The 25356-nt window shown below is 38.7% G+C and overlaps 1 protein-coding gene across 7 annotated transcripts in view; it reads right to left on the reverse strand.

Moving 5' to 3' along the window:
• Positions 1-6316: 6316 nt before the first annotated feature.
• Tank (TRAF family member associated NFKB activator) overlaps positions 6317-25356 on the reverse strand; it is a 78470-nt gene continuing 59430 nt past the window's right edge. For 3 of the 7 annotated variants that reach the window (XM_055600624.1, XM_055600627.1, XM_055600628.1), the window contains 4 exons: positions 16398-16468; positions 15721-15836; positions 10135-10685; positions 6318-7069 (listed from right to left, as the gene is read on the reverse strand). In XM_055600624.1, coding sequence (XP_055456599.1) covers positions 6902-7069; positions 10135-10685; positions 15721-15836; positions 16398-16468 — 906 coding nt within the window. In that variant the 3' untranslated portion in view covers positions 6318-6901. Of the gene's footprint in view, positions 7070-10134; positions 10686-15720; positions 15837-16397; positions 16469-25356 lie in introns of all 7 variants that reach the window. The other 4 variants (XM_055600631.1, XM_055600626.1, XM_055600625.1 and 1 more) reach the window with 2 other exon arrangements.

Below are 25356 nucleotides of genomic sequence, written 5' to 3' on the forward strand. Positions count from 1 at the left end.
TTTCTTGTTCTTCCTTGAGGGGAATCTAGCCTCTGGTTCAGAATTCGGATTATTGGGAGTTAGCATTGTCGGTTGGGAGTTGTGGTGCGGGTTAACTGGGCATTTTAGAGACACAATTGCTGTCCTACCTGAAGTATCTCAAATGACCAAAAAAAAAAAAAAAATCACTTCCATACCCTCTCTACCTCCATCTGGGCCAGCCTGAGAAATGTTCAGCAGTGAAGGCACGTCTTCATCTAACAGAGATGTCCTGAGGCCCTTGCCACAGTAGTGGCGAACTCATAATACCCGGACAGCAGGCCTCATTCTACTGCCAGGGTCCCTACGCTCCTCATCACACTTAGCTTAATTGTTAGCCTCTTTTATCAAAAGACTTTGGGATGGATTTAGCTTCTTTACGAAGCTCAGTATAAAGTCAGTGTACTTTGTGTGTGTGCAAGTGTGAAAGGGACTTTATGAAAACAAGAATAGCTCCATGCTTTGGAGAGCCTTGGTTGAGTTCTAGCTAACTTAAGTGCTTTTGAGAGATGCATTATTCTCTTTGGGTAGTGTTGCTTCCTCCTACCCTCCACATGAAACAACAACAACAAAAATTAAATTGGGCCATCAATTAGGCATTATTATTTAAAAAAACTGTTCCTTGAATTAATAAATTATAACGTCTTTTATATATTCTTTCCAAACAAATAATATCAGCACATCAGTTTTTTGGTGTATTCATTGTAGAGCCTTAAGTTAGAAAGGACATATACCCCAGATTATCTAGGCTTTGTAGATGGCAAGGGGTCATATTCAAATGGGGTGTGTGTGTGTGTGTGTGTGTGTGTGTGTGTGTGTGTGTGTGTGAAGGGATTTCATAGTAAAGTGCCGTTCTCTGGAGAGGTGTGACTTACAGACATCCACCATTCACAGATGGACATACCCAGATGTTAACTTCTTTCCTAGTTTTGGACTGAGGCCAATGGCAGAAGAATAATGTTAATGAAACAAGAGCTGAAGCTCGGTGGTGAATAGACATAGGGCCCTCATTCTGAACATTTGGGCACTGGGTGCTCTCCTAAGAGTATGAATTCCTCTCAGAGGTGTCCTGAGGCTGGAGGAAGTTGGCAGTGCTGTCTGTTGCAAGTAGTCACATATCAGGGGGAGGTATCAATGGTGTTGGATGATGTCTCTTTTGATTTGAGGTCTTTCTTGAACCATAATCTCCAACAATCTTCTGCTAAGCAGACTTCATTCACATTCTGAATCTGGTTTTTGTCTCACACATACTAAATTTTACAAAACAGAAAGAAACAATAGAGCTTATTAGGAAAAACTTGTCTTGAATAGTAAATTAAGCATGATGGGAACAGGCACGTGTTTCAGCACCGTTTCTCCCCTTTCTTACCAATGGAACATTTACATCTTTTTCAGTGCTGTGATTTTCCCCTTAAGTCTTAAGCTGGCACCACACACTTGTGGCAAATCATTTGTATCTACCGAGAGAGAGGTCTTTGTGACACTGTACCCCAAGTGCAGGGCCTTCCAAAAACAGCTTTCTGCACTCACCCCTGTGTTAATTATCCTGGTTGTGGCTTTCTAAGAACCTACAAAACTAACTCATTCTGAAGACTGTAAATCAGCTGTCAGTGATAACTGGTTTCAGAGTATGCCTTCCTCGCCAAGACCTGTAAATTCAGAGGTACACCTGACTACATGGTTTGTTATTAAGAGATATGTCCCAGGTGGAAGCATCTTCAAAACCAATATATTTTCTTTATAACTGGTGTCAAATTGATGTATATATTAAAAAAAAATCTTGGAAAATGATCTCAAAGAGGAAATAACAGCCCAATGAGCCATATGTTCAGGGAAGCTATCAGGTTTCCACTGGGACCAAATTTCACTTCACCTTTTTGTCCTTATGTGCAAATAAAAACTTATCTGTAAAGACACCATTCAAACAGCCATGCAAATTTGTGAGGTCTATGGGTTGAGAAGAAATTATCCTAGGCCCATAAAAACCAAGCCGATGAAAGGTAAATAATTTTTGTTAGCTATTTTATATGCGTAAGGCAACATGGAATCAAACTCCGGAAATTCACACTTTTAAATGCAACGCTTCTATAGAACTAGTTAATGAAGAAAAGGGTTAATAAATAATAATTTTCGATATCGATGGAATTGCTGAACACAGGTCTACATTAATGGATGCAATTCCCCCTCCCCTTGCTGTTAGATGGATTCCAATTTTAACAGACTTAGGGATTTTTTTTTTTTTTTTTTTTTTTTTTTTTTTTTTTTTTTTTTTTTTTTGCAAATGCAGGCTAACAGTATAGCACTGAAAAGGCTGTGATGGACTAAGGGCAGAGGTCTGTTCAGCGGTTTTCCAGGGGAGAAACCAAAAGTACTTCTGCTTACTGGCACACAATACTTTAAGTCTTGTCAGGAATTTTCAATTTTAAAGCTTCTTAGCATTTTAGTAAGTAGATCCTAATAACTGTGCACCATTGCTTCATTGGTATGTCTTGGGCGTATTCTAAACGGGGCAACGACTTACATAGAGAGCACTGTGTACCTTTCCATATGACTGGAATGAGAATCTAAAGACACTCAGATTCACTCAAGCCACTTGATTTTATTTTTATGCACTTTTACAGGAGACATTTCAACTTTAGGGGAAAGGCAATGATAGAAACGAAAGCCTTGTGTACGCAATAAGCCTCCGCACAATTGTTTGTGTCAATGTGTACCAAAGTAAAAGTCGGTAGAAAGAAAATTATACTGTGGAGGTTATCTAAAGTTTTATCATGTTAATTTAAACACCTGGTTAACTAATAGCTCGGCGCCTTAGGAGAATTCAGCTCTTTGTTTCTGAGTTCCGGGGGTTCCGGCTGAGACACTTTAGCCTAATCCTAAGAATAGCTGAGGAAACGGTACTGCGGAGTGTTTCCGTGTTCAACCATCAATTCTGCGGGTCAAAAGGGGGAAACGATGCGAAACCGCCACTGGCTGCCCAGCGATCCACAACAGGTACGGAAGACTTTTCAGACCAGACTCGGTTTACGGCGGAATCTTTAGTGTTGCTGTTTATGCCCAGCTAGTCACAGGCCAGAATACTGAGCCAACCGACCAAGGAGGGCCGCAGCGCACCGGTCATGCTCAGGCCTCCATCACCGGGTGCCCCGGATTGGGGGAGGGTTGCCTGCTTTGTAAAGGCGTGCATCGCACCCGCCACCGTCTTAGGTGATATTCTCAGGGGCATATGGCACAGGAGGCCCGTTAGCCTAGTCTTTGGGTCAGCAGGTCAGGGTTTGGGAGTACAACTAATTGTATGGCCTTCTCCGGCTTATTAAAGCGCGCAGGCCGGGGAGCCGGGGTGCGAGGGTCACAGCCAGCAGGGTCTCCCCTTTGGAGAGGGGAGACGCGGGTTATTGCGGGGGGGGGGGGGGGGGGGGGCTTGACATCCCCGACAGCTCGGGCGAGCGCGGCGCGGCAGCTTGCATTAAGGCTGGAAGGCTGTGGGGTGGAGGCCGAGCACGAGGAACCCGGGCCAGCCTGGGTCCAGCTTTGCCCTTCTGGCTCTTTCTCCCACCCGGGGGTGTCCCTGGGTCCCCGGGGCTGCTCGGACCCCGTCGCCGCCCAGCGCGCCCGCTCTCCCGCAGGCAGGCACCGCAGGCGTGTGCGGGGAACGTGGTTCCCGGGCGCCCCAGGCGGGCTGCGCTCGCTCGCTCGCTCGCTCGCTCGGCCGGCCAACCCGGGTGCGGCTCGCCAGCGGCGGGGAGGACGCGCGGGAAAGCCAGGGAGCGGGAAGCGGGCGGCGGCGGGCCCGCTGGAAAGGAGGGAGCGCCGCAGGCGGGAGGACGGCGCGCGGAGGAGGGAGCGGGAGGAAGGAGGGAGCGCGGCAGGCAGGCGGAGGGAGGGCTGATTAGCATGCAGCAGCGCTCGCGCGCCCGGCTCCATTGTTTTAACACCTCCCCTCTCCTCCGCGCCAATCTGTCACCGTTCAGCAGGCGAACGCTGCTGCCTCAAATGCTGCTCTTCTCAAATGAGACGGATAATTAGTTGCCCCGCACGAATGCCGCACTCTTCTCACCCCTGATTGCTATCACCTTCTTGCTCCTGGCAGTTTTGACACCTCGTAATCAGCCTGCTGCTTTTCTCTTTTCTTCCCGACTTCTGCTTCCCTCCCCCCTTCCTTCCTAGTTGATTTATTTATTTATTATTATCATTTTAAATGCAATTTCGGTGCCTATTTGGACGAGTGCTCCACCGAGTTAACCTTGCGTATACGTGTGTGCCTATATATGCATATGTAAACTACGGTGTGTGTGTGTGTGTGTGCGCGCGCGTGAGCAGGGGGCGGGCTGGCAGTTTTGCGGGAAACACTGCTTCCACGCGGAGAGAATTTTCTCCTAAAGATATTTTTGGGACGGGAGGAGTTGGGGAGAGGGGCGGGAGGGAAGAGTTGGGGAGACCTCAATTAATGCTTTAAAGATCTCTTAGAAATTAACAAACTGGGGAGTCTCGGAATCTGCTGTCAGAAGCGTGTTTTCCCCTCTTTCCTCTAACAAGCACTGACAGTCTAATTACTGTAGCTACAAGCAGCTGTCGAGGCAGCAGCCGGGAGCGAAGGCGCCACGGGATGAGCGCTCACCGCCGGCCCCTGCGCCCAGCCGAATCCGCCGAGCGCGGCTCGACTCCGGAGGATGGAGGCGAAGAGCGAGGCCTGGCACCCGGCAGCCTCGCCAGCCCACGGCGGGCCTGCGCGCCAGCAGACTCCCTTATTGTTTCATATTTATGAAGTCTTTACCTTGAAGGTTAAAAGATGTGAAGAAGAAAGGAGGGGACTCGGGGGGAGTGGGAAGAAAATCTTTTAAGCTTCCATCCGTCCCTTTTCTACCTCCTCAAGCTCTCCCTCCCCCGGTGTTGGTAAAATAACCACGCAACCCGAGGCTGAGGGGGCGGGGTGAGCCAGGCTGGAGTGTAAGAAAGCAGATGTCCCCGCTGGCAGCAGCCTCAGCCTCCGGGGAAAGCTGCTCCGGGGGGGGGGGGGGGTGGGGGGGCATCCCGAGGACATTCACCTCCCACTTCTCAGGCATCCCGCTCACAACTGCCTCGCCTCGGCAGGGGTGGTTTTTTTCAGACTCAGCGTTTTGCGCATGTAGCTTTCTTACCTGGGAGCTGTTCTTACCCGGCCAGCTTAGCGGAAGCCCAGAGGCAGCCCTGGCATGGCTCAGTAATAAGACAGAGGGACGGCCCTGGACGGTGTCCACTCCACCTTCCGAGCTGCGGCTCCTCTGCAGCCCCTCTCTGGTGGCCCAATGTGGTCTCTGCCCTAGGAATTTGGAGCTCTGGGTACTGCTGGAATCTAAAATTCCCACCTTACTAAAAGTGGCGAGGACATGATGGCTCGAGAAAGGAATAGTGGGTCACGCTGAGTCACTTTCTGGGATACAGAGTTCTTTTTGGTTGTCTGTCAGCAAGCCAGTAAAGATGGTGTGAGAGGAGGAAAAAAATCCTTTCGATAGGTAGTGGGGGGTATCCTGACTGCTACTTACTGGGCAGTTTTGAGTTGTGTGTGTGTACTGAGGGGCACCAGGCAGAAGGAAGGAGCCTTTGGATAACTGTCTAGGCATTTCCATTCAGCCTAGTGGCAATGGCAGAGTACACTTGCCTCAGACCCCCTCACAGTGCATGCCTAATAATCACTATGTCACCTTGGTGAGGAAGATGTCAATGTGATGTGCTTGGCACCTTGAGAAGTCGAGGTACCACTCTCATCCTTCCACTGGGCACAGAGGCCTACTCAAATTTCCCCATGCTAACGCTCCAGTATGAGACATTGCTCAAGGACAGTTATATTTCTGTTGAAAGCTACAAGTCAATGCTTACTTCATAAAATGGAAGCCATGTGTCAACCATTTTTAAAAACTGGGGGTGGAGGGAGGTGGGAAGAGAAGCCCAAAGGGCAAGAATGGTGCAGAAGGGAAGGGAAGTCTCGTTTTAGACAGCTCTGCAGCACTGCACACTTGGGACCTCTCTCCGCCATCTCCAGTGGCCGTCAATCAGGCTGCTAACAATGAATAGCAAATTTCTCAACAAGAATTTGAACATTTGTAATCTAAATTAATAAATATGGATTCACCTTACAGGCTTTTTAATTTGTTTCTAATAAAAGGGAAAAAAATTAGATTGCTTAGTTTGAAAGATCATTTAAAAATGTACAGTGACCTATTAATGTGCAATAAATGTCAGACATGAATGTTAGGAATGTTCCCCAATGTGATCTATTTGTCTCAGAAACAAGGAACACTTTTAATAATCACACCATAAGTAACTTTTAATATTTAACTCATTTAAGCATGCATCTATACACATAGTAAAATTTAAAACCATGTGTGTTATTTTAAAAAATGATTTAAAACGTTTAAATAATTTTCACTGGGTAACTAATATCTGATTCGATATTTACTTAGATTATATTGTCTGCTATTATCTGTAAGGTACATATGTATTTTAAAGAAATATTACTTCCAGCATAAATAATTAAAAATTCAAATGAAATCCTATACACAGTACCCTATAAACGTTTGAAATCACCAAATTTAATAGATCTCATGAGAGTCAAACAATGAGCTTAGGTATTTAAAACATAAATTATGATTATATAACTCTGTAAGTCACATGCATAATTTTGAGGCATGGCAATATATTATAAACAGGAATATAATGAATTACAGTTTTATACAAAATTATTAAAAAATAAAAGTAACAAGTTTAGAGAAAAATTCAAGTAGCTGTGACACTGAATTTCTTTTATAAACAATCTTAAATTTAGCTTACAAGCAAGTGTTCTTTAGCATTAAAAATACAAAATCACATCACAGAGAATGTGATGTGTTTTGTTTTCAAATATGCCTCAAGTCTCCCCATTGAAGTGTGTATTAAGATGCCGAAGGAAATCCTCTCTGGATGTAATGGATGGTGGGAAGAGCTCTTGACAGAATTCACACACTTGAGGCTTAAGGAGTTCTGAGTCTGAACCGCATAAGTCAGTGTCCTGGTTAAGAAAAGGCTTCCAAAAGGGCTGCAAGAAACAAGTAAAAACATCTTATTATGCTTAACAGCATTTTGCACTAAATTTCAAATCCAAATATTTGAATGACATTTCTATCTGAAATTCTGTAACGTGAAAGCAGATTTCTTTTCCAGAGCGGGACAACTTAACCGCACTCCTGGATTTTATCTTTACACATTTAAAATTACTGCGCCCTAACAGCAGCACTCATTAATAGTCAGTTATTTCAATGGCAATAGTTCTGAAACAAGGACCAATACTTGAGACTTTATTAAGTTCTGTATTTACTTTATAATAGGAACTGTAAATTATATAGTCTTTCATAGTACATGTGCAAGCAGTTTTACTGAAGGCAATTCAAAATAAAAATAAACAAATCACATATAATCGGCATTCTGATTTGTCAAAAAAACAGTTTCTTTTAAACTAAAAAGTACAGATATTAATTAAATAACTCAATAAAACCTAACCTGAGACACATTCCTTTGACTTTTTTTTTTTTTTTTTACTTCTGTTTTATAGTTTGGCCTTACTCTTTCTTGCCAACAAATAAAATGAAACCTGTCAATAATTGCCCAATTAAAGAACTATGGGAAATTGTAATTTTATAGCACCATCTCCGTTGTAATTACTGGGAAATAAAAACTTGTAGATATGTTTTTAATAAGCCTAGAATAATATATATATGAATTAGTGTAATAGTCTTTAATAGAAATGATATTGACAAAAATAGCTTTCCCTGAACCACGTCCGTCAGATTGTTAAAAACACATTCTTACCTTGACAGATAAATTCCTCTGACAGAGACATAGTCACTTCAGAGAAAAACATTTAAAGAGGCTCTTTGTGCGCCAATTACTATTAAGTTTGTAATGGAACACAGCTCAGTTCAGCACCTGACAGTTTTTATGCCTTTAACTTCATTCTAGTTAGCTGGTATTTATATAAACACAGTACTGCTAATCACAGTACGTGGCTTTCAAGCCATCACTAACAGTGGGCACTGTAGGATGGCTATATACAGCATAATATTAATATATCCACTTTGTTTGGGTAGCATGACACATTCAAGTGTTAGTACAAACACCAGAGAATGCGGACTCCATTTGTTTTCATGACAAGTGCCTGTTGCCACAAAACTAACAGTATTTAAAATAAATGTCATAAAATTTGGGGCAAAGTAATTGTTTGTTGAAAAATTTTGCTGATGAAAAACAGTAATAATTGTAAGTACATAAGTGGAGGTTAATTAAAAGTTAACTAATTTCAAGTGTTATACTTTAATGCAAATCTGTCATGTCTAGCAATAGCAATTATTACCTTAAAGATATTTGTATTAAGATTTATAAAACAGCAAGAAATTAACTTAAAAAAGTGAGTCAGTTCCTAAATTTGTTAAGCCAGTCTTCCACTGACAGTTTACTTTTGAAATCTGACATTAGTAGCTTCTGGTGCAGCTTGTTCTTGGAATTTATTTAAAACCCCAATTACTGACTCAGCAAAAGTAAAAAAAGAAAATAATCACACTGAAGAAAAATAAGCTGATATATATTTTAGTCTTTGCTATGAAAAACAGAAGCGAAAAATACATATTCGGTAGTAATGATTAATATAAAGTAAAAGCAAAATATGTAACCTAAATTTCCCCTCTTCCTGTCTGTGGGCAACTCAAGAATTGTATTTATGAGCTTTCTCCATTACAGGAAAGTAATGCTTAAAAAGACCCATTTAAATAAATATTTTTGAAACCTAGAAATGTAACATGGCCTTTAAATCAAACCAATTTCTTTGCTTTTTCTGCCAAAATATCAATTATCTAACCTTATGCCCCATGTCTTGTGACAGCTCAACACCAATTCTCTTGCATTTTTAAAGCTGAATACTTTTCCATCAAGCTGTAATCACATACCAGCTGTTTCCCTTGCTGCACTATAAAGTAAATGTACAATGCAGGGTGCCATCTACTGAAACATGAGCGCACAGACGGACTAGTAAAAGAACAAGCAAGAGATATAATGGAGGAGAGTAACAAGCATTAGAACTGATGCAGTTCACAGCTCCGCAGGAATTCCACTCGCCATAAGTGAAATTGTTTAATTGTTTCATTTGGTAGCAACCATAGCTGAGACGGTAATGTGAAATAAGGTACGTGGTAGAACACAGGAACTTAATAATTAAGACCTGTCCGAATCCCTAGTTTTACTCACTACTAAAACATACTGCAGCTACTGCCTCCTTACACACTGTTTAATAGCCTGTAACTGCTAAAAATACTTAAAGCTAAAGGTTTTAAGTTTTTTTTTTTTAATCTGAAAGAAAATCAAATGTTTGAAAGTTCTAATGAGAAATTTTTTTTCGTAATCTTCTACTTATTTTAACATTTACATACTTTTCATTTGCCTTTAGGAATTAAACAAAACTTTTTTTTTTTTTTTTTATCCCTAACAAAAAGAATCTTTCTGTGAAAGAACCTGAATCTGAAAGACAGGGTGGTAGGATTAAACTCCTGGGCTATGAAGTCTTTCTGCTTTCCAAATAGTAAAGAAGACATTGATTAAATCATTCATATGCAGAGATTATCTGAAAAACATATAAGGACGTCTGCTTAGTATCAGGTTAGAAAACAAACTGAACCCTACAGACCTGTGTGCTGCTGAAACTGCGACTGTAACAGAAGTAAGTTGAATGACAGTTTATTCTGAATATTTGCTTCAATTATCTACTGTGGAAAATTACACATTATTATGTGCACATGCACAAGTTTTTTAAGTATTTGTTCACATTACTGAATTTAATACAGCATCCACTAGAACACTGAAGTAAACACACTGTGATTGAAGAGGACTATGCAAGTAAAGCCATGCCATAAATACCATGATTGAGCTTTATCAGATTCGTATTTAAAATTCATGTCCTTTAATAGAGAACTTACATATTTTACTGAAAGCCTCAATTCTGGATAGTCATTAATTTAAAATCGTTGTCTGAGAACTTCAAAGAGATTCGTATTTGTGCATGTATGACAAAATGTGTGTTCACACATAATAAAATATTTGTTAATGCAAAACAGTTACCTGCTGTGGTCCTCGGACAGCTTTTCCTGGGGAATCCAGTGAGGGAAAAGGTGCATCAGGCGGGTCTTGAAGTGGGAATGTATTTACATAGAACACATTATGGTCTCCAGCTGGCAAACACGGAGCTCTAAGATTTGAGGGTTTTGTTTTGTCAGTTGTTTTAAGGTTTTGTATAGCTGAAGTTATGGGGTCAATTCTCTGAATTTCAAATAAAGTTTCTTCTGTTTTAACAAAGTTTCCTGGGTTATCTCTGACTTCCATATTAAATTTGTCCTCACACACTGCCTCAGGTGTGGCAGGAGTAAGGATGTTTGGCGTCTCTGGAGTGCTATGTAGAAAAGTAGAGTCATTGTCCATAGGTGGGAACTTGACATTGAATTTAGAAAGCGATTCAAAAGAAGTATCTTCCTCATCTTGGCCCAGTCCTCTTGGTGTAACAGATGTGATGCACAGCGTACCTCTATTTATATCATCTTTAGCCTGGGGCTTAAACAGCGCTTCTTGTTTATCGGTTTTATCAGTACACTGTACAGGCACAGAGCACTGCGTGTCTGCAGGAAAAAGATACAAAAGGGAAATAGTCACATTCAAGTCACTGAAAAAAAAAAAACTGTCGAACCAGCATTAGGCAGAGGACTATGGGTTTTTATAGCAGCTGAAGACAATGTTTTCCGCTTGCTACCATCCTCTGTGAGGATAACAGCAGTCCCCTGCAGGTAAACTGAACACAGTGTACAGGCTGCGACTTAATTGCTTCGTCTTCTCCTACGTCTTCCTCTGTAAGCTTTGCATCTTGTTCGTAAGTATATTGATTTACACTTAAAAAACGCTTGTAGGATATATATTTAATTACTTTGTAACAAAAGCCAAAACTGTACCCTTACTTAAAAGGAGAATTATATATATATGTAATTAGGCATTTATTATTTACTACATGAATCAGTTAATTCACTTCCCCTAATACCAGTGTGTTACTATGTATACCTCTAATCACTTCAGTTACTGTCTACACTCAAAAGAGTGCATGAGAAGGAGCAGTGGTATCAGGGTCAGGATAAAAGAAGATAGCAGAGGCAAAGGAGGTTGACATTCTGAGATGCAAATGGAGGAATTAAATGTGAATATGGCTCAATGTGGTGGTGCACACCTTTTGTCCCAACACATAGGAGGCAGAGGCAGGCAAATCTCTGTGAACTGCAGGCCAGCCTGGTCAACATAACAACATCAAGGACAGCCATGGCTAAATGGAAAGACTCTGTCTCCCCTCCCCTCAAAAAAAAGTAAATAAAGAAAGAAAACTATGTGTATATGCTATTTTCTCATCTTTAACTAAGAAGCAGATGTGAGATGGGCACCAGAGCTTCTTTAGTGCATTCATGTAGAAGCTATTTCTCCAACATGATCTGTAGGCTGCAGCCAGATGCTGGCAAGGGGGACTTCTGCGGAAGCAGAGTTGCAGCTACAGGGACCACAGCAAATTAAATGGAGATATAAGCTGTTAACGAAAGACAAGAAATTGGCAAATGCCAGGTGTATAGAAGGAGGCAAGCAAAACAAAAATGCAGACTTATGAATTCAGAAAACACCACAGTGTTATGCTGGGAAGATGGTCCGTAGTAAGAGTATGTATGCCCTTCCACAGGACTGAAGTTCAGTTCCCAGAACTCACACAGCGTGGCTCAAAACACCTATGACTCCAGCTCCAGGGGATCCTGCATCTCCGGCTTTGATGGGCATCCACATTCATACACATACCCACATACACATAACTAAAATTAAAACTTAGAAACAAGCCAACAAAAGGCCAGTGTAATAAAGGGCCAGCAAAAGCTGTATTTCATAATACCAAACGAAACCAAACCACACCCAACAATTATCAAAGCACTGCTCATGTTTATGATCTTAGATATTGGAACACACAAAATGAGGCTTCACAAATGTCACTTCAAGAAGCCCATGTGCTTTGTGGTGTATTTGGTTGTTTGTTTTTGTCTTTCAGATAGGGGTCTCCCAACGCTCAGAATGGCCTAGAACTTACCGTGTAGGTAAGGTTAGCGTTGAACTCCAGATCCTCCAGACTCCAGCACCCACAGGCTGGAATTACAGGTGTGCAATACTAGGTGTGCAGTAATATATTTTATTCAGTGGAGAAACAGTCATTAGTGAAGTCACACTTACAAACAAAGACTTTACCAAGAAAGCAGGCGTAAGACACAGGGTACACACAGGCCCATCCACAGTCTGTCTTTGTAAGCAGGCACTCAACAAACGGCAGTTTCTTTATATTCCTTTGATCTCTGGGGCCTTATGGCACTTATATGTTGTCATAGCACATTCCAACACAAAACACTTTCTGTTTGAATATGATGTGTAGTACCATGCCCCCAACCTCTTCAGTTCATTCTGTAACATTACATACAAACCTACATACTCTCTCAGACTGCCTCATCACAGCACCCAGGTTGACTCCAAACTCTCAGTCCTCCAGCGCCAGCTTCTTAGTGCTGTGCTTATGAGCATCACCATGCACGACTCTCCCATGATGAGGACTGAACTCTTATATTTGCAAGTAGACTCCCCTTCCCCTATTAAAGCAGGTTTCTATGAAATCTAAAACCATGTTCTGCTCCCTGTTTACCCAGATGTCCCACCTACTGCCTGGCACACATATGATACTGTATCTTCTCCTCACAGGGTCTAAGATTATAACCTACATTTGCCAGATATTCTGTCTGTGACTAGGAAAAATATAGTAATTGAGACCAAACTCAATTGTTTTGCTGGATTTCTTTGACCTTTGAGGTAGATAAAAGTCCATTCACTCTCAAGTAGTCATTTTTCTTGGCAGCAGACTTGAGGGTGGTGGGAAATGCTAGGAACAGGAATAAGATTCTTTTAATACCTGAGAAGGAATACCTTCTCAAATGATTTTCAGTACAACAGGGTAAATGCTTTAGAATCTGCAGCTGCTGCTAATGGCAACAGCTATTAACACTGATAGCACTTCCATGTGCCATGCACTAACTGTGGTACGCACATTAATTCACTTTGTCCTGAGAATAACGCCAACTCAGGCACTATTATTATCCCTAATTTACATGTGAAGGAATGGATATAGAGAGGTTAATTCCGTGGCTACTTCCAAGGTTGTGCAGTTAGTGAGTGCTAAATCTGGCACTAGAACCCAGGCAGTCCATTCCAGTGTCTCAGAACCACTAGCTGAACATGTTGGTTTCCACACGGAGAGGATCCCTCAAGGTGACAGACCTATGCTTGGAATGACTTTCTTACCAGTTGACCTAAGCCCCCTTCAAAGACAGCAGAGAGACATAAAACAGCTGTAATGAGTAGGCAGGTACTTTCTTTTGTAAGAGCTGGCTCCCATACAAGCTTAGCCACGTTAATCCTATGACTATCAGAAGTCTGAGCTTAGATAAAATGAAACAAAGTCCACAGAAACACTTGTTACCAGATACCGCACCAAGAGCCACTGAGTATGCAGCTTTTGTAATCTGTTTCTGTAGCAGTAGCACTTAGTTTTGCAAGGAAAACAGGTACAATAAAATTTTTTTTCCAAGTTTACATATAGGCTCTTTAGACTATTTTTGCAAATTATCATGAATATTGACAAAAGAGTTGATGATTGTCTACTGTACTTCTACATTCTTCTAGTCTAATAGACAATGAATTAGAACCCTGCTTTTAGACGAATTACCCTCCCCTGAGAAGATGCTTGCTTAAGCATACAGTTCCACCCTTATCCTTTTTCAAGCTTATTGCCCTAAGTGAATGGCTAGAAGAGACATGGTAATGACACGTGCATCTGGAAACCCTGGGCAGGTGACTGCTTCTAGACTGTGTCTTCATTCTTCTCCCCAAATCACAGTAGGAGATAGTATAGAGCTATACTGTCAGGGCATAATATTTAACATTTTGTGTTTTGTTTGGACCAAGCAAAGCTTTACTTGATTTAATACAGATACATCTAAAACATTTCAAGAGTAGTTTTTTACTTATTATTTGTGACACAGTTATTATAAAGCACAGGAATAATCTTAGGAAACAGCTTTAGTGGAGAAGAAATTGAAGTTAAACACTCAGTGTTCAGGTTGACAGATACATACTAAGAGTTAGACTTAAGCAATTTAAAAATGGTCAAAGTATTAAATAATTGATAATGGGTTATGTTCTCTGTGTAACAGAGTATATCGCTATTGCAGTGTTTTGATAAGATGCTGATGTTCAAATAACATGCTTATGAATTCTAGATACAGCTAGCCTATTTTAAGTGAAACTGCTGATTTCTAGTATCTTTAGCCTGTATAAAAGATCAGTTTCTCATAAACATTAAAAAAATTAAGGTGGAGAATTTTTTTTTTTTGAGAAGGAGGGAAGATAGATAGCAAGAAAAGAAACACAAATTCTATCTACTTGCAAAGGTTGTTTTCCTTTCCTCTCAACACAATGCACAGCTCTTCTGGAAATAAACGCTAGTAGTGGCAACGAGAATTGACACTAGCAGTGTTGTAAGATGCTATGATGTGAATGAAGCCACAGAAAAACAGGATCTTCAGTTAAGGACATGCTAGTCATCACTGTTGCAATGTCTCTCAGAGTGAAAACTGTAAATCATATTGCTTAGGAACTACCTATTGAATATCCCAAGCCACAAGGGTAAAAAGAGAATATATCATTCTGAATGATCATTTTACTTTCCTTTTGTTTACTGAAGTATTTGGATGCTAGACTCAATTTCTGTTATTTTGTTGGTAATATTTAACTACTGAAGTAGCTACTTATATGCAAGTCTAGAGCTTAAAAAAACAAATAGACAAACAAGCAAACAAAACAAAAAAGAAAAAAAAAAACCAAACACTGCAATAAGCCTGGGGCTCAGGCCTATAATGCCAACATTTGGGGACTGGCAGGTAGATTGCGCACGTTTAAGGCCAGCCTAGTTGACATGCTGAGTTCCATGTCTCAGACTGCAGGTTAAGACCCTACCTCAATAAAAACAAAAACCCAACATGTGTGCAAAACAGATGCCCCTAAGTGGTATTTTATACCCAATTTTTATTTTGTGCTGCCAAGAGCTGGTTCTAAGGAAATATGCATTCCACATTTTCATTCTTAAGCTAGATTATAATAAACTATAAGTGTTTAGTGATATGTCAGATAAAATTTAGTTAAAAACTAATATAATATTATAATTTTAGTTACCTCATATATGGTAGTGTTGCTTTAAGATCACTTACTGACATGTGAATTAATGTTCAATATGACCCCCCCAAATAAACATATAGACATGAATCCTATATTTTTCAAGATGGTACTTCTCATTATGCTAATTGCTAATTAGGCTATTCAATTACATATATACAGCACCATATACAATGAAGACAATAAGACAAGATAAGAATCTTATAATGTACATTATAGAAGTTAACACCATACATTTATTCAAATATAAGGGGCAAGGTGCAGATTCTTAGCCTTTCATAAGCATTTGGAAGTATTTTCTCATTGAAAGTTAAGGCAATTTCAACCAGCACAATTAAAATTACTACAAGACAAATTCAGTCTTACCAGTCACAATATTTGGTATATTAAGTTTGTTTAAATGGTCTTTTTGTGCTTTTGCTAGCAAGCATATCCTATGAAATTCTTCTTTAAGGTCCCAGAAAGTCTTCTCTATATTATCCCTATAAAGCAAATCAATATTTTAAAATGTAAAGTCATAACTTCAAATGTTTTAATTATAATTAAATATACACAGCATAGTTTTTACAAACCATAGAATTATCAAAAAGTTAAACATTAAAAATAAAATTTAAACTTGTAGAAAATATCCTGCAAACAATTCTAATATTTAAAAAACTAAGCATAAAGCAAGTGATAACAGTTACAGTTCAAAAGTGCACTTCAGGTTAATGTATCTACTTATTCATATGAAACACTGATGTTTTCTGTAAACACCAGAGAGTATTAATTATTTTTCACTCTGGTTCATATCAGGGTTCACCCATGTCAAACAATATAGCCACAATAAGGCTTGCTGAATAGAAGACTGTTAGAGAATTCAGCTTTTTAGATTTAATTCTGTTTTTAACTATTTGTGGTTGTTAGTTCATTTTCATATGCGGGTCCACTCTACTAGTTAAGAATCAACTATTTTTCTTTTATAATGGTTAAAAAATTTAAATATGCAAATACATATTTTAATATTTACAAACTCGAGTTGGCAAAGAGGGATGTAGAACCACCTTTCATGATGTAAAGGAACGCTGAGATCCTTTGAGGTTTTTCTTCCAGAAGAAACTTCTTGTCTTCTCCCCTTAAGATGAAAGAAATGGTCACACTTTGCACACTTCCAAACTCAAATGAACAAACACAACATGCACCTATTTAAGACTAGTCCCATTGTGCATATGTGCTATCTCTCTCACACAAGTACAAGAGGTTTTATGTACACACAGAAAATATGACAAGACTTTTTCTTTAAATGAGATCAAGGAAAATGAAGATAGCAAATATAAAGTATTTTTTGTAATTTCTCGGCTACTATCCCTGTTAATGGCAATTAACATTTTTTTTCATATTCAGTTAATAAAAATTGCTACTCTGATTACCAAGCACCTCTATACCCAGAAATTTAGGGGAAAAAATTTCTGATATTTTGTCCTTTGATATTCACTAATAATGGCCTATATATATAAAATCAATGCCCTTTTGTCTCTTATTACAGTTTTTTAAAAATGAGAAATGCAGCCATAACTGAGGAAGTAATCAAGCTACAGCTTCTATTTATTTACTAAGCATTTAAAAGGTTATAAAGATAATGCATCATATATTTGGGTTGTTTGGCTACAAGTCCTTGCCTTTCACTCCCACCTTGTGGCCTACACTGGTATTACATATATTCTGACACTAAAAACTGATAGCACAGAACATACCTTAGTCATGTACTCTACCGTCCAGTTAAAACAGAACCACCAACCACACCTGGTATGCTCTTTGTACTTTCTGAAGCCATACGCTGACAACATCTCAATTAGTCCTCATGTCAGAGTCTCAATTTAGCCTAACCTGTGTAATTTTTAAATTAAAATTCAAACCATTTTTTACATGTATTTATTTTGTGTGTGCATGCAGGAACAACTGGCGGAGGTCGGTTCTCTCTTTGCCATCTGGGTCCTGGGAAATGAATTCAGGTCTGCAGGTTTAGCAGAAAGTGCCTGTACCCCCTGGCCCAATCTTGCGTAACTTTTAGTTTTATTCAATTAATGTCACTGCTAGCTATTAACAAAACAAAGACTTTTATTATTTTTAATTATGTGTGTCTGTACATATGTGCAGATGCCCATGGAGACCAGAGGCCTCAGACACTCTGAAGAGCAGCAAGGGCTGTTGAGTTATTTCTTCATTCCCTGTACCAAAACTTTGACAGTATTATCAAATGTACAGTAAAAAAGTTAAGGGTACAACAACAGAATAAAAATGCTTGATAATTTAATATTAAATTATAAAAAGGATTATAATAAATTGAATGATTTTCTTTTAAAAATTGCCATTAGAAATTTGCAGTAACTGTTTTACTAGGAGTTTAAATAGAACCAAATAGAATTTTTAACCTAAAACTGAAGATAAATTACAGAAAGTCGTAATGACATCCTACTTTCCAAAGTCTGAGTTTTACAAAAACTAAGAGTGACTGTTTCTGAGGTCAAAAGATCATTAAAAACCAACTGGAACTGGGAAGGGGTGAAAAAAAAAAAGGTAATAAAAGAATGATAAAATTTTGTTTGGCTTAGAAAATGATTGGTGCCAACCTTCTCTGATGTCGAGATTTGATAACTAGTGAAAAAAATCTTTTGGTATATTGGCATGGGCAAAAGGAGACTCAGGTAACTCAGGAATTTCTATAAGCATCTAAAAATGAAAATCTTTTCATTTATGATTTAAAAATACAGCTTTTCCTAGTCTTGTTCTTAATACTACTGAAGAAAAAGCATTACCATATCAAACAATACACTGCAGTTTCTCCCATTCATACTACATCTGCTAATGTGATGCAAATGGACGTTTTCCCTCTGAGACAGGCTTGGAACTCACCATGCAGTCTGTGATAGTATCACGTCTTAGCTTCAAGAGAGCTGAGTTTACAGCTGTATGCCAGCACCTCCAGCCCTCATTTGAAAACTTTAGAATCCCTAGCATTAAAAGGACCCTTAACATATTAGCTGGAATATAAAAATGTGAGTGGGTTTCTGAAGATGTTCTGAGGTAGGGTTTAGTTAGAATGGGTACATGTTAATGCCATTTTCCACTGTAACAATATAAAATAGCTTTTTCGAGACAACTGTTTATTTTGGAAAGATTTTAGGATTAATGTAGTCACTGACAACTTTAACACTTTCCTCAACCCAGACCTTCTTTTAAATGTTGTCTCCCTCCTGCCATCTCCCTCTCTCTGACACGGTCTTCTGATGTCTCACCCTCCCAACTACAGAACTGTGTGTGTGTGTGTGTGTGTGTGTACACATGCATTCATATACCAGCAATCCTGCTTTACGGTTACCCTCCTTAATGAAGACTATTATTTGCTGTGCATGCTAGCGAGGAAGCTAACACTACAAAGACATTAACTTGCATTTTCCCTTTGATTCTCAAATATTATTCAAGTGAACTTTACACTATAGGAAACTGAAATTATCATAATTTCAAGTAAGAGAGCAAGAGAAATTTGAGCATTAAGAGATTATTAAGTGTCAAATCATTCAACAAATTAATTTATTTTGAGGCATGAAATACACAACAGCATGACCTAGTTCAGGTTCTAGTCTGGAATATATAACTAGTGAAATGGATGATGAAGTAAGGTTTACATGTCATATTCACTCTCCATAGGGACAAGCCCATGAAGAATCTATTAAGATAAACCCACCTGAAAGCTGAAGATGTGAAGTATTCCTGATGTGTCATTCTGTGTGAATTGGGATATCTTAGTGTTAACCAATTGTTTTTTCATAGGTAGGTATCATATAAAAATAGGCATGTCAGAGCCAGAGTATTTGTTGATACTTAAATAGTAAAAACAACAACAAAAACAACAGCTAGTATTTCATTAATAAAAATCTAGTTTATTCTTCATATATAGATAATGAAAAATTGGGCTAGCCATGTGGCTAGCATGGCCGAGACCTTGCCAGCAAGCCCGAGACCTGAGGTGTGTTCCCTAGCACTGTAAAATAGACAAAAGATAACTGAAAATGTTTTGGGGTTGCCTTTCAGAACATACCCTCCAAGAAAGGAATGCAAACTGAACCATGTTTATAATCCTAGCACTTGGGAAACTGAGGCAAGAGAATGTGGGGTCAAGACTAACCTGAACCATGTAGATAGAGACCAGAGTAACATGACACTGAGAACTTTCCAAGATCCTCATGTCTCCGCTGCCCAAGTGCTAGGATTATAGGCATGGATCAGTTTACATTTTGAGACAAGTCATATCTTTGTTATAGCTGATATAGAGAGCAAAAATATGTGTATATTCTCTTATATTTAAGTAAAAAGATTATATTAACTTTGTTTTTATTAATTTATTTTGGTATTGTTGGGAATTGAACCCATCATCTCAAAACATTCTAGGCGAGAATGTTTTTTACTACCAATGAGCTGTATCTCCAGGCCTAGAAAGCTAATTTTACATAAAGGAGATAAGTTCTCAATGACAAACATAGCAATACCTATCACATTATACCAGTCTTGCATAAAGTATTCTTTTCTAAATTTTAGTTGGGATCCTTGCAGGTAAAAATGATGTTTACTTTTAGGTGCTCAGGCAACTCAGTGGAGTCAATACTAATTCATATAATTAAATTCTTTTAAAACAGAATAAAGAGAACTGTGTTTTTTTGTTTTTGGTTTTGTTTTGTTTTTTTAAAGAAAGGCCACTTGGGACTGTGTAGACCAGGCTGGCCTTCCATTCCCAGGGACCCCTCTGCCTTCACCCTAAGTGCAGGCCCATCTATCTATCATTTGAGTAACACAAATCAAGAAACACACAGGGGAAGAGGAAGGATTGATAAGGGATGAAAAGCTGTGATGAGCCGGGTAAAACTCAGCACAGAAGAATAAAACATGAGTAGTGGAAAACAAAACAAAACAAAAACAGAAAACATGGGATTCTCTTTCATGTAGATTTTGGGAACTTCAAGAATTAAATATTAAAAGACCAACTGAGGCTGGATACTTCCATACAAGCTTCAGTGAGACAAAATTCACAGTGATGTCAAGTAACAGATTTAACTGAACTAGAAGAGAGCAAAAACAAGAGGATTAAGATCCCAGAAAATAGGATCAGGAAAAAATACAGAAAGAAATGAGATAATATAAGTATAAAAATAGGAAAATTATAATTAATCTGCACAAATTTATGTACATGTAAAATCTCCCCCTTGTTCACATTTCTGAAAAAACAGCACACAAAAGGAACAAAATACTAGGAGCTTGGTCTGTTGAGAGAGTGTGCTAGGCAAACACTGCCAGTGTGCAAACAACTCCAGGGCAAATGGGTTGATCCCACAGTTCTAAAGGAAATGGCAAGAAAATAAACACTATATAATTAAATACCCCAATTAGTTCCAAGCTCTCTACAGGGTTCTATTTAAATATAAATCTACCATATATATCACATATATATATATATTCATTATATATGATATATATATATATATATATATATCAATTCAATGCTAAAATAAAAAACATACTTTAAAAAAGTTAAAAATACTTCATCTATACATAACTATTATAACTTCAAATGTACTACCATCACCTTGGAGAGTAATACTTTTCTATTAAACTATCTTTTAACTCCTTCACTTTCCATTACATTCTACATTTAACTTTCTGCATTTATTTTGTTTAAAAAAATACTGTATTAGTTTAGTGTATGGGATTTTCCTTGTAGGTTTGTCTGTGTACAACATCCATGCGTGGTGCCCTTGGAGGCCAGAAGAGAGCATTGGTTCTCCCAGAAATAGAATTACATGAGTTGTGAGCTGCCATGTGGGTTCTGGGAACCAAATTGGGGTCCTCTGGAGGAGCAGCCAGTGCTCTTACATCCAGAGCCAAGACTCCAGCCTTTTTTAAGATGTAAAAATATTCATCCCTGGGGGTGAATTCTCATGTAAAATAGAACCACATAAGTTAACTATTTTGAATAAGCTTTCCTACACCCCTCTCCCAAATGCAGCCTTTAAATTAAACTGATCTGGGAAAATAACTATAACTTAAGGTACATAGCACCGTGATGAGCACTCTTCAGTGCCACTTTGTTTGGATTCAGAATCACCATGGAAAAACAACTCTGGGTGTGTCTATGAGGGTGTTCCCAGAAAAGTAAGGAGGAAAGACTCACTTTAAATGTGCCCTCCCCATCATGTGCTGAGAGCAGAGACCAGCAGTTTTTTCCTTGCTTCCTGTGTGGATGCAATGTGACTGGCACCAGTTGTGCATGTGGTGCACATACGTACATGCAGGAAAGACACTCACACACATAATAAAAAGCCTACATCATGAGTTTCAAAGACTTAACTCTACTATTGTGTGAATCAAGTTTTAAATAGCTGTAAATGTTCTTAATAATACAGAAATAAAAAACCAGAATGATGCTTAATTCTATTACTAATGGAAAATGTAGATGAGATGTTAATGTTTGCCATAGTCCTATACTCCTCTATTTGGATAACTAAAAACTTTGACACAATGAAAGATGCCAACTCTTTTGGTAGTATTTTTGTATTTTACGTTAAATAAAACCATACTCAACATACAAAAACAAGACAAATCAGAGAATCTTTGAAATTTTTAAATGAGAATATGGAAATATGACTAGTGGCAAAGAAAAAAATCTTTTGGGGTGAGTCTGCTGTAATAACATAGCAGTCTGCCTCAGTAAGTCTCCTTAGTAAGCAGGAGAGTTTAGTGTGTAACATATTAGGTGCACATGAAAAATTAGGTGAGCCTGCCCCTCCTCAACCCCCAAATTCTAGTACTGTCATTGAAGGGTTTACAAAAATGTCAAAATACCACACTGGAAAAAGTGCTGGGGATCCCATGGTTAAACAAAGCTAAGTGGCTTTTTTGCTATTCATTTCTGATCCACATATATTCTCTCTTTAAAAAATTTATTGCATTAATTTACACATTGTGTGTGGTTAGACTGGGGCCTGCTGTGGTAACCCTCTCCTTTCACCACGTGGATTCCCAGGACTACACTCGGGTCATCAGACTTGGTGGAAGTATCTTTATGCACTGAATGCCTTGCTGTCCTGTTACCTACATTCTTAAACCCAGGACTGAGAACACTAAACCAGTTCTCAACCCCCGCGCTAGACACCCCTAGTCTCCACACTTTTAATAGATTACAGTAATAAAAAGTAGCATTTAATGTGTACTTACTACAGCAGATACAGATATGCAACTGGAAATCATTTAAACATATAACAGTTATCCAGTAAATGTGAAAAGGAATAATGAGAAAACATTGTGATCTTCATGCATTCTGAAAGTTGATGAAACGCTAGCACATTCTTAGTAGTTCTGCCATGATTTTTAAAAACAAGTTTGTAATTAATTCAGGTAACATGATTTTCTAACAGAAGTTATCCATCTAGACCAGTGAGTCTCAATGTAGAGTTCAGGGTCCCTGTGAATCCCAAGATATCTGCAACTGGAGGGGGGGATGTCTCTCGCAGGCCTGGTGTGTCCTTGCACCTGCCACGAACAAAAGGCTCTGACTCTTTTTCATATGGTCATTTCAGGACTATGTTTACAGACAGTCAACTTGAAAGACCGGATAGCTTCCCAAAGAGCCAGCTTACTTACTGCTTGTTCTAAAGTGCAGGACTCCCTAAACTGTATGTTCCTTTCCACTAACGTTCATTACAGGCATCCATCCGAGTTCTCCTCTGTAAACCTCCTCCTGCCCAGGTGGGAACAAGGCAGATCCATTACTGCTGCTTGCGTTATAGCCAATACAGGCATTTTTCTTTGTCATGCTCTATTTTTTCTTTTGACATCTACAAAATGGTTAGTGATTAAACTTACGTAATGCCATCCATTTGCTAAACTATTTTCACAATAGCATTGAAATGGTATTTGCAGTGTTTACTGTATTGGCATTTAAACTGATTGTACAAAAAGCAACTGTGGGTAAAACCGCTGAAGTGTCTTGAAGTGCAAGGGCTGTCTTCGGGAAAAACTTGTGTAATGTTTGAGTTGCAAGCTGAACTAGTCACTTTTTTAATAGAATGCTATTTTCACTTCAAAGAATGAATGACATGCAGGCTATGGTTATTCAGACATTTTCTCAAAAGCAAATGAAGCTAGCCTGTCACTTTAAGGAAAACAAGTGACAAGACTTGTTGTCAATGATAAAATTTGAGCTTTCAAGTGAGAATTAAAATTTTGGAAAAGTTGTACCTGTTATAGTAAGCTTGACAGCTGCCCGATACTTAAAGGCTTTTGTGGTGAGCTTGGTGATGACATTAAATTTGATTTTAAAATATCATCTAGTAAGTCAATACTCGGAAGATCTATAATCCCATACAATTTAGTAAGCCAATAGTCTCCAAATGTCTACCTCATTATGTTCTAAAACCATATGTAAGTAAAAAGACAGTCAATATGTAAGACAGACCACTGGCTTTTAAGTCAGTGAGAGTTCACTGATGTGGCTTCCAATGTCAGATTGTAGCTAACATTTAAGAAACTGGACCAGTGAGATGGCTGAGCAGGTGAAGGCACCTGTCACCATGACTCTGGACTTGGATCCCTCCTACCAGCATGATAAAATGAGAGAAGAGACCCCTCCTACATGTTGTTTTCTTACCTCCCTATGTACAGCATGGGGTGTATGTACACGCACATGCAAATACATTTTTTAAAAAAGCAACTCTCGTACTAAGCTTTGGTATAGTATCAAAGAATAATACTCATGACAGCTAAAGGCTTTTCTTTTTCAACTGTGTTGTGTAGGTGAGGCTGGATTTGTGGCACATAATTCAGTGAAAAAAATATGAAACAACCCAAAATACAACAAATTGAATATAGACACATTCTATAACCCTGAAAAAGAACATCTTCAAAGCAGACGTGGAAAGCTTTTAGGACAACAGATTTCAACACACAAGTAAGAGAAACTAGACTGCTTTGTGTTGGTCAGTGGAGGGCTGGTCTGTTCCTTACCTACTAATGTTGTGAGAGAAAACAGCCTTTTCATGCTTCTGCATGAGAAAACAAGGCGGGAAAGAAAATGCCAACTCAATTTTGTAGGCTTTCCAATTAAAAAGGGGGTGTGTGTGGAAAAGTGGTAATTTGGGGACAAAAGGGGAGAAAAGTCAGCCACACTGAACATACTCAAGTTTGCTTAAATGTTAGGGAAAATACCACCTCTTTTTTTTTTTTCCTAAGTATTCTTACATATATATTAATTTAAATTTAAGGGACTTAGTAAAAAGTTTTACACATCAACTTTTTTTCCTTAGAATTTGTGATATTTAATTCTGATAAGCTTTGGAAAAAGCTTTGAACTTTAATGACTGAATAAAAAATAAAACTGGTTGGGAGAAGGAATGGGACATTTACTTTTTCTGAATTATCGAATGTGGGACACATAAAAACACATTTTCTTTTAGTTTTCTCTAGGCCCTAAGTTGACATGAACCACTGTTTACCAACCACAACACCATTTCTGTATACTAAACAAGGGAAAGACAGAGTAAGCATTAACAAACCACAGCAACGAGATTTTTAACATTTGAGTAACTGTCAATTTTAATATAATTTCTTCTCTTAGAAACATATAATAAGGTGTTTAGACGAAATAAATCAGATATAACTTTCTGATGAAAATCACTTTGTGATTAATGTCTTGATGAAAAATCTAAAATTTAAGTTTTGTTTAAATGATAAACGGTATGTCTGCCATCTATCTGTATATTATGCTCTCTTTAGACACAAAACCCGGACTATAATATATAGCAACTTAAAAACAAACAAACAAAAAGTTTACAGAGACTTGCAACAGAAAATGTCTACAGTACTGAAGGAAGGTATGGGTCCAGTACGTAGGTATCCCTAAGTTGGAAATGAACTAGAAGTTCACAGTTCGTAAATGCACACAGCGCAAGCATGAAGATGCCATCCAACACCTAA

Source organism: Psammomys obesus, unplaced genomic scaffold (assembly GCF_907164565.1).
Source record: "Psammomys obesus unplaced genomic scaffold, mPsaObe1.curated_primary_1811, whole genome shotgun sequence".
Lineage (NCBI taxonomy): Eukaryota > Metazoa > Chordata > Mammalia > Rodentia > Muridae > Psammomys > Psammomys obesus.